The sequence below is a fragment of the Salmo salar genome, chromosome 19 (genome assembly GCF_965601325.2).
Source record: "Salmo salar chromosome 19, fSalSal1, whole genome shotgun sequence".
NCBI classification, from domain to species: domain Eukaryota; kingdom Metazoa; phylum Chordata; class Actinopteri; order Salmoniformes; family Salmonidae; genus Salmo; species Salmo salar.
In genome coordinates, this window is record NC_138309.1 from 63,976,303 (window position 1) to 63,987,247 (window position 10,945).

Here is a 10,945-nt window from a genome sequence, read left to right on the forward strand (position 1 = left end):
GCACACAAATATATACAGTCATGCTTACACACACACACACACACACACACACACACACACACACACACACACACACACACACACACACACACACACACACACACACACACACACACACAAACACACACACATGCAAATACACACACATTTGCTATGATTGCTATGATTGCCTCCATAGTAGTATAATGTGCTGTGAATGATGTAACCTTTACACTGTGGAATGACTGTTTGTGGAGGCACAGTCAAGAAACCAAAACACAGATGACACATCTCTCTCACTTCCTTGCTCTCTTCTTTCACTCTTGCTTGTGTTCTATCACTTCCATCTCTCTCTAGGCTTCACTCTCCTCTCTCTGTCCTATCTCTATTTTTGTCCCTCTTGCTTCCTTGCTATTTTTTCCAGCACTCTATCCCCCCGTCTTGGCACGGGCACTGCCCCTGGCACGCTACCCTGCCCGTAATCACACCTCTAACCTGCCAAGCGCTCATCCAGCCATCACCACCCAATCAATGTCCATAGAGACAGAGGGGGGCGGAAACAGAGGGGAGGGGGGGAGACATTCAAAGGAGAGGGAACATCAAAAGTGGAGAAGTGTATAGAGAAGGAGACAAGAATGAATCGAAGAGAAAACAGAGTGGGTGAGGAGAGAGTTCCGAGAAAATGTTCATACAAAAGCGAACAGAGGGAGAGAGGGAAACAAGATAACGACGCAAAGAGAGGGGTGCAACATTAAAGAGACAGAGAAGGGAGAGACAGATGAAGAGTGCGTGCAGGATAGATAGAGAGCACAGGAGGTTGCTGGCACCTTAATTGGGGGGGATGGGCTCGTGGTAATGGCTGGAGTTCTATTTCAGAGCTGTAGGCAAAGGTGGCCCCCCTCCAAATGTACAATAATAGGGGAATCACTGCTCCATACCACTTTGATTAGAACTCAAACCGCTTGAGTGGAATCGTTATTTTAATTTTATTTATTTAACCAGGCAAGTCAGTTGAGAACCAATTCTTATTTTATAATGAGAGCCTACCCCGGCCAATTGTGCACCGCCCTATCGGACGATCATGGCCGGTTGTGATACAGCCCGGGATCAAACCAGGGTCTGTAGTGGTGCTTCTAGCACCGAGATGCAGTGCCTTAGAACGCTGCGCCACTCAGGAGACTATCAACCTCACCTATTAGTCTTACCTCCCCCTTAGAAACCTCCCCCAGCAGGGAGGTAGAGGGGGTAAAAAGGGCCCAAATCATTTGTTTCAGAGAACATAGCTGTCACTGCACCCCAAAGGAGGAGAGGGTCACTTAGCAAAGCGCTGAGGCCAGCGGTCCCATTTAAGACTATGACAAATTCTCCCAGAGCCATTTGAAATTGGAGTGGATAGGGACAGCGAGAGTGGAGAGAGGAGAGAGAGGCACAATACGAGAAAGAGGGATGATACGCCACATGTCCTCCTGGCCGTTATTCACTGAGACTCTCTAACCGGTTGGAAATGGGCCTGTGGCTGCCAGCCGGGGCTTTGGCTTGGCGGGAAGTGAAACATGGGACATCCTTTCCCCCATGTCTTGTTGAGCCAGCGACCCACTGAGTTATGACCCAGCTGGTGGCCAGACAAAGAAAACATCTGTTGCCTGATTGAGTCATAAATTCTCAGGTGACGGTCGAGGACCGAGTCCGCCCTCCCTGGTCGAAATGTACCGTAGCTCATCCCTTTAACCCTTGTGTGTGTGTATGCTAGGTGACTGGTGTGTGTGTGTGTGTGTGTGTTTCCATGATCAATCAAAAAATGTACATTGCGTACAGAGATACTTTTGGTTGAAATAATTGGGGCCCATGGGAAAGGGGATGTCCAAAAAACATATTTAACACTAACATTTTGTTTCACAAATACTTATTGAGGGCAGTCTCAGTTTGCATATAGATCATTGACAACCTAATGCTGGGTGTGACCAGTTGGGTTCAAACCCGGGTTTCCTGCATGCCTGTGTTAGACGCCTAAGCTAAAGCCTAGGTGAGTATTCAAGTATAAAACAATGTTACTCATCACATAAAGTGTGATTCAGCAAACCACCTCCATTCATACAACCTCTAGTACATGGTGTGCCTGTCTAGAGTAACAGTCTGTCTAGAGTAACAGTCTGTCTAGAGTAACAGCCTGTCTAGAGTAACAGCCTGTCTAGAGTAACAGTCTGTCTAGAGTAACAGTCTGTCTAGAGTAACAGTCTGTCTAGAGTAACAGCATGTCTAGAGTAACAGCATGTCTAGAGTAACAGCCTGTCTAGAGTAACAGCCTGTCTAGAGTAACAGTCTGTCTAGTGTAACAGTCTGTCTAGAGTAACAGCCTGTCTAGAGTAACAGCCTGTCTAGAGTAACAGCCTGTCTAGAGTAACAGTCTGTCTAGAGTAACAGCCTGTCTAGAGTAACAGCCTGTCTAGAGTAACAGTCTGTCTAGAGTAACAGTCTGTCTAGAGTAACAGTCTGTCTAGAGTAACAGTCTGTCTAGAGTAACAGCCTGTCTAGAGTAACAGCCTGTCTAGAGTAACAGTCTGTCTAGAGGTCTGGAGAGTAATGGGAGCTGGAGCTCATGTGTGCCCAGGCACAAAGTTCCACCACTGGGATAAAAACAAACTCTCAGGGAACTACACCCAGACTGTCTCTGGAGCTCTGTCCCTGTCAGTGCACATTCCATCACACACACGCACACGCACACGCACGCACACACACACACACACACACACACACACACACACACGCACGCATGCATGCGCACACACACTCTCACACTCATGCACGCACACACACACACATTCTAACACAACATACACACGTGCACTGAGTGTACAAAACATTAGGAACACCTTCCTAATATTGAGTTGCACCCCCTTTTGCCCTCAGAACAGCCTAAATTCGTCAGGGCATGGACTCTACAAGGTGTTGAAAGCATTCGACAGGGATTCTGGCCCATGTTGACTCCAATGCTTCCCACAGTTGTGTCAAGTTAAATCAAATCAAATGCGTCGAATACAACTTACAGTTTTAAGAAAACAGAGTTAAGAAAATATTTACTAAGTAACACAGTAAAATATATAGGCTATATACAGGGGGTACCGGTACCGAGTCAATGTACGGGGGCACAGATTAGTCGAGGTAATTTGTACATGTAGGTAGGGGTAAAGTAACTATGCAAAGATAATTAACAGTGAGTAGCAGCAGTGTTAAACATAGGGGAAGGTGTCAATGCAAATAGTCCGGGTGGCCATTTGATTAATTGGGGGTAGAAGCTGTTAATTAGCTTTTTGGACCTAGACTTGGCGCTCTGGTACTGCTTGCCATGCGGTGGCAGAGAGAACCTTCCTCTGACATTGCCTAGTATATATACGTCCTGGATGGCAGGAAGCTTGGCCCCAGTTATGTACTGGGCCGTACGTACTACCCTATGTAGCACCTTACGGTCGGATGGCGAGCAGTTGCCATACCAGGCGGTGATGCAACCGGCCAGGATGCTCTTGATGGTGCAGCTGTAGAACTTTTTGAGGAGCTGGGGACCCAAGCCAAACCTTTTCAGTCTCCTGAGGGGGAAAAGGTGTTGTCGTGCCCTCTTCACAACTGTCTTGGTGTGTTTGGACAATGATAGTTTGTTGGTGATGTGGACACCAAGGAACTTGAAACTCTCGACCCGCTCTATTACAGCTCCGTCGATGTGAATGGGGGCCTGTTCGGACCTCCTTTTCCTGTAGTCCACAATCATCTCCTTCGTCTTGCTCACATTGAGGGAGAGGTTGTTGTCCTGGCACCACACTGCCAGGTCTCTGACCTCCTCCCTATAGGCTGTCTCATTGTTGTCGGTGATCAGGCCTACCACCGTTGTGTCGTCAGCAAATTTAATGATGGTGTTGGAGTCATGCTTGGCCATGCAGTCATGGGTGAACAGGGAGTACAGAAGGGGACTAAGCACACACCCCTGAGGGGTCCCCGTGTTGAGGATCGGTGTGGCAGATGTATTGTTGCCTACCCTTACCACCTGGGGGCGGTCCATCAGGAAGTCCAGGATCCAGTTGCAGAGGGAGGTGTTTAGTCCCAGGGTCCTTAGCTTAGTGATGAGCTTCATGGGCACTATGGTGTTGAACGCTGAGCTGTGGTCAATGAACAGCATTCTCAGATAGGTGTTCCTTTTGTCCAGGTGGGAAAGGGCAGTGTGGAGTGAAATTGAGATTGCATCATCTGTGGATCTGTTGGGGCGTTATGCAAATTGGAGTGGGTCTAGGGTTTCCGGGATGATGGTGTTGATGTGAGCCATGACCAGCCTTTCAAAGCACTTCATGGCTACCGACATGAGTGCTATGGGGCGGTAGTCATTTAGACAGGTTACCTTAACTTTCTTGGGCACAGGGACTATGGTGGTCTGCTTGAAATATGTAGGTATTACAGACTTGGTCAGGGAGAGGTTGAAAATGTCAGTGAAGACACTTGCCAGTTGGTCCGCGCATGCTCAGAGTACACATTCTGGTAATCCGTCCAGCACCATGGCCTTGTGAATGTTGAACTGTTTAAAGGTCTTGCTCACATCGGCTACGGACAGCGTGATCACACAGTCATCCAGAACAGCTGGTGCTCTCATGCTTGCTTCAGTGTTGCTTGCCTCGAAGCAAGCATAAAAGGCATTTTTCCCATCTGGTAGGCTTGTGTCACTGGGCAGCTCGCAGCTGGTTTTCCCTTTGTAGTCCACAATAGTTTGCAAGTCCTGCCACATCTGATGATTTGTCTGTTTGACGCTTTGCCTGTTTGATGGTTCGTCTGCGGGCATAGCGGGATTTCTTACAAGCATCCGGATTAGTGTCCCGCTCCTTGAAAGCGGAAGCTCTAGCCTTTAGCTCGGATGTTGCCTGTAATCCATGGCTTCTGTTTGGGATACAGCGCCTTGCAAAAGTATTCATCCCCCTTGGCCTTTTTCCTATTTTGTTGCATTACAACCTGTATTTTAAATAGATTTTTATTTGGATTTCATGTAATGGACATACACAAAATAGTCAAAATTGGTGAAGTGAAATGAAAAAAATAACTTGTTTCAAAAAAATTCAAAAAACACACAAACGGAAAAGTGGTGCATTCATATGTATTCACCCCCTTTGCTTTGAAGCCCCTAAATAAGATCTGGTGCAACCAATTACCTTCAGAAGTCACATAACTAGTTAAATAAAGTCCACCTGTGTGCAATCTATGTGTCACATGATCTGTCACATGACCTCAGTATATATACACACATGTTCTGAAAGGCCCCAGAGTCTGCAACACCACTAAGCATGACGCACCACCAAGCAAGCGGCACCATGAAGACCAAGGAGCTCTCCAAACAGGTCAGGGACAAAGTTGTGGAGAAGTACAGATCAGGGTTGGGTTATAAAAAAATAGCAGAAACTTTGAACATCCCACAGACCATTACATCCATTATTAAAAATGGCAAGGAATATGGCACCACAACAAACCTGCCAAGAGAGGGCCGCCCACCAAAACTCATGGACCAGGCAAGGAGGGCATTAATCAGAAAAACAAAGAGAACAAAGATAACCCTGAAGGGGCTGCAAAGCTCCACAGCGGAGATTGGAGTGTCTGTCCATAGGACCACTTTAAGCAGTACACTCCACAGAGCTGGGCTTTATGGAAGTGTAGCCAGAATTTTTTTTTAAATAAGTAAACACGTTTGGTGTTTGCCAAAAGGCATGTGGGACACTTCCCAAACATATGAAAGAAGGTACTCTGGTCAGATGAGACTAAAATTGAGCTTTTTGGCCATTAAGGAAAACGCTATGTCTGGTGCAAACCCAACACCTCTCATCACCCTGAGAACACCATCCCCACAGTGTTTTCATCAGCAGGGACTGGGAAACTGGTCAGAATTGAGGGAATGATGGATGGCGTTAAATACAGGGAAATTCTTGAGGGAAAGCCGTTTCAAGCTTCCAGCGATTTGAGACTGGGACGGAGGTTCACCTTCCAGCAGAACAATGACCCTAAGCATACTGCTAAAGCAACACTCAAGTGGCTTAAGGGGAAACATTTAAATGTCTTGGAATGGCCTAGTCAAAGACCAGACCTCAATCCAATTGAGAATATGTGGTAGGACTTAAATATTGCTGTACACCAGCGGAACTCATCCAACTTGAAGGACCTGGAGCAGTTTTGCCTTGAGGAATGGGCAAAAATCCCAGTGGCTAGATGTGCCAAGCTTATAGAGACCTACCCCAAGAGACTTGCAGCTGTAATTGCTGCAAAAGGTGGCTCTACAAAGTATTGACTTTGAATAGTTGAATAGTTATGCACGCTCAAGTTGTAATTTGTTTTTGTCTTATTTCTTGTTTGTTTCACAAGAAAAATGATTTTGCATCTTCAAAGTAGTAGGCATGTTGTGTAAATCAAATGATACAAACCCCCCCAAAATATATTTTAATTCCAGGTTGTAAGGCAACAAAATAGGAAAAATATCAAGGGGCGTGAATACTTTCGCAAGCCACTGTATGTACGTACATTCACTGTTGGGGAAGATGTACTTATTGATGAAGCCGGTGACTGAGGTGATATACTCCTCAATGCCATTGGATTAATGGCGGAACATATTCCAGTCCTGTAGTGTAGCATCCGCGTCATTTGACCAGTTCCGTATTGAGCGAGTCACTGGTACTTCCCGCTTTAGTTTTTGCTTGTAAGTAGGAATCAGGAGGATAGAATCATGGTCAGATTTGCCAAATGGAGGGCGAGGGAGAGCTTTGTATGCATCTCTGTGTGTGGAGTAAATGTGGTCTACAGTTTTTTTTTCTCTGGTTGCATTTGACATGCTGGTAGAAATGAGGTAAAACAGATTTAAGTTTGCCTGCATTAAAGTCCCCAGCCACTAGGAGTGCCGCTTCTGGATGAGCATTTCCATGTTTGCTATTGGCCTTATATAGCTCATTGAGTGTGGTCTTAGTGCCAGTGTCGGTTTGTGGTGGTAAATAGATGGCTAAGAAAAATATAGATGAAAACTCTCTCGGTAGATAGTATGGTCTACAGCTCATCATGAGGTACTCTGCCTTAGGCGAGCAATACCTCAAGACTACCTTAATATTAGACATCGCACACCAGCTGTTATTGACAAATAGATTTCCTTTGGGTGGTGGACCATTCTTGATACACAAGTGAAACTGTTGAGCGTGAAAAACTCAGCAGCATTACAGTTCTTGACACACTCAAACCGGTGTGCCTGGCACCAACTACCATACCCCGTTCAAAGGCACTTAAATATTTTGTCTTGCCCATACAACCTCTAAATGCCACACATACACAATCCATGTCTCAATTGCCTCAATGATTAAAATCCTTCTTTAACCTGTCTTCTCCCCTTCGTCTACACTGCCTGAAGTGGATTTAACAAGTGACATCAATAAGGGATCATAGCTTTCACCTGGATTCAACTCATCAGTCTATGTCATGTTTTGTACACTCAGTGTACATACAGAAACAGACAAACAGCACTCACACACATACATATACACACACCACACAAATCCAAGTGCAGAGTAGAAGGTTGTCAGGGCTCTGCAATCAATGAAAGCTTTGGATAGTGTTTTTTTCTGTTGTGTGTGATACGTTATTTTTTGGGTTGATAGCTTTGGCTTGTTTCAATAGAAGTACCAACCATTGTGTAAACAATCTTCATTTTAAGAGACAGTAGAAAATGTAGGCCTATTTTCAATTGCTTTTGTATCTTTCTTGATGGTTATCCACTTTTACATGTAGGCCTACCAGTTGTATTATTCCCTATGTAGGCTACTTTTGCTGTTTTATATTACACTGTTTCATATACAGTACACTCACCAGTCAGTTTATTAGGTACGCCATCCCGTTCATGAAAATGAATCGCTCCTACAGACAGTGAGTCACGTGGCCATGGCTTGCTATATAAAGCAGGCAGACAGGCATTGAGGCATTCAGTTACTGTTCGATTGAATATTAAAATGGGAAAAACAAGTGACCTAAGCAACTTTGAGCGTGGTGTGATCGTCGGCGCCAGGCGCACCGGATCCAGTGTCTCAGGAACGGTCGCCATCCTGGGCTCTTCACGCACCACAGTGTCTAGGGTTTACTGCAAATGGTGCGACAAACAAAAAACATCCAGTCAGCTGGAGTCCTGCGGGAGAATACAGTTTGTTGATGAGAAAGGTCAGAAGAAAACGGCAAGAATCATGCACGCTAACAGGAGGGCCACAAACAGGCAAATCACGGCGCGGTACAACAGTGGTGTGCAGAATGACACAGCAGACGACCACACCGGGTTCCAGTCCTATCAACTAAAAACAAGAAGAAGCGGCTCCAGTGAGGGCGCGATCATCAACACTGGACAATTGAGGAGTGGAAAAAAAATTGCCTGGTCCGACGATGCGGTTGTGTCATGCTCGTGGCAGAGTCAGGATTTGGCGTAAGCAGCATGAGTCCATGGACCCATCCTGCCTGGTGTCAATGGTACAGGCTCATGGTGGTGGTGTACTGGTGTAGGGAATGTATTCCTGGCACACGTTATGTCCCTTGATACCAATTGAGCAACGAACGTTTCCAACACGTTTTATAATTCACACCCCAAAGAATTCAGGCGGTTCTGGAGGCAAAGGGGAGTCCAAGCCAGTACTAGATGGACATTCTGTAATACGTTTTAATATGTCAATGCATTTTGGGATAAAAAAAACAATGCTGCTTTATAAATAAAATGTATTATTATTACATTTATGAATATTAGGATCTTGTAGATTTCATCTGGTGACATGTAGGTTCATCCCTCCTTAAGCTATAGTCTTCTCTCAAACAACTCTCAGAGTTCCGACTTCAGTGTGTTCAACACAACTGGGAACTTGGAAAATAACGAGCTCCAACTGGTAAAAAATTGTTTCGAACAGTCATCCAACTCGGAATTGCAAGTCGGGAACTCGGAACTCTTTCTAGAGCCCCGCCTTTCCGACCTGAAGATCACTGATGTCATGATTTGACCTCGTTTTTCCCCCGAGTTCCCAGTTGTCTTGAAAGCACCATGACACTGTCATTTAAGGCTAGCCGCTAGCTGTCACTTTCGATACACGCTGTCACTTTTGCCGCCTGTGGTGTCACATCCCAGTTTTTCTCAATCATTTTGGGTCTCAAAAACAAATATAAATGCTTTGCATATAAAGGAAAAATGTAGTCTAAAAATGGTTAGGTATGGCTCATCAAGTCCTCATCATTTGATTCAGGCCATTAACCTGCATTGCATTTAATTTAAACTAATATCAGGCAACTAGAATCAACGTCTTTGCGTGCGCACCTGCAAGGCTTCAAAGTAAAGTCGAACGTCTTACCTTTGATTCGGGCTGAATAGGCACAGTGCTCGGGCAACGATGGAGGTCCCGGTGTTGCGGTTCATTCTCCTTCTCATTGTTTTCCGTCATCTTTTGGCAGACAAGCAGCAGCTATTACAGTATACTGCCAAAATTGGATACCGTGGTTAAATTTGCTCTAGTGAAATACAACAAACGTCTAACGCGACCGGTATTCGCGGGCTATGAACTTGAAAGCATACGTAGGCTATAAAGGCTCATGCGTTTCACTTTCTCACAAGTCAAATCGAAGTAATTTACTCGATAACATTCCAGTGCATAAGGTATCTTGACGCGCAAAGCCACTCCGTCGCAAAAACAATATCCTCTCTCATCCCAAAAAAAAAAAAAACGCATATCACGTTAGGCTACTTTATAACAATTGTAAATATCCACTAGCCAAAGCGTATTACATAGCCTTGTCTTTATCCGTGTGTCTATTGATGAGCGCGGTGCACTGGTTCGCTCAGCTTCTGCCACACGCGCCTTTACTAAAACTTTGATTTAGTGACAAGGTTGGCTCAACCTGATTGGCCTAACCTCCTTACACTATGCAAATGTTAGTGTAGTACTACGTCAGGACTGGATGAGAGTTGATGACGTTGGTAGACCTGGGCGGTGCTAGGGCGCAGGTGTAAGTCTCTGAAGATGTTGATGGCAACGCAACAGCTTGCTAACATGTCTATCCATTTCCTTTCGGTTTATGGTTATGACTGCTTTTATGTTGGATGATGTTATTTCAAAGTGGAGTCGTAGGAAGGCTAGGTGGAACGTTGTGTTTCAGCACCATATGCCGGACAGGGTTTGACTCTTTCAGGACCATGTTATAGCGGGACAGCGCCCCTTCCAAAGTAAACCCTGAAGGCACCTAGTCTCATGTTTCAGCACCATATGCCATGGACAGAACCTGAACCTTAGAATAGCCAAATCACATAAAAAAAATGCGGTGAAACACAATGAAAATCTTCAAAAACATAAAATATACTTTCTCATAGTCAACTTCACCAGGTCAATCTACTGTAATAATTAGTGGTTTTACTAAAAAGCAGTACTTCTCACTTGCAAGCATCCCCCCCCCCCCCCCCTCGAGGTTTTAAATATGCACCCACCCCATGACTCCGAGCTAAATATAGAAGCTATTGAATAGAACAAGGAGGGTAGAGAGGCATATAATATTATTCACTTACAACACCGCAATGCTGAAAACTCAGATGGGACAGGCAATGGCTACATAACCACCACAATTACTCATTTATCTAAACACAGACAGTAGCTGATCACTTTTATCATAATGTCCTTGAGGTTGTAATTGGCACTGCGGTTCATGCACATGTATTCATTACTCATTCCCATGGGTTCTTAGTCACGTCTTGTCCATTCTGTTACAGGAATAAAAACAGTATCACATATTAGGCCAAATATTAGGCCATAATACGTGATCGGAGGTTGGTTGACTGTTTCGCCGGCTAGTTTGCATTTCCACATTACATTCCAGAGGCACATTGAGGCCTAGCTTTTGAGTGGCAAAGTACAACTTAATTGTGTGTGTGTGTGTGTGTGTGTGTGTGTGTGTGTGTGTG

At 45.1% G+C, this 10,945-nt stretch overlaps 1 protein-coding gene across 1 annotated transcript in view; it reads right to left on the reverse strand.

Annotated features, from left to right (window-relative positions):
* The window catches only part of LOC106579369 (SH3 and cysteine-rich domain-containing protein 2), a 46,984-nt gene extending 37,147 nt beyond the window's left edge, over window positions 1-9,837 (reverse strand). The window contains exon 1 of the mRNA XM_014159209.3: window positions 9,348-9,837. Coding sequence (XP_014014684.3) covers window positions 9,348-9,437 — 90 coding nt within the window. The 5' untranslated portion in view covers window positions 9,438-9,837. The remainder of the gene's footprint in view (window positions 1-9,347) is intronic.
* Window positions 9,838-10,945: the final 1,108 nt, after the last annotated feature.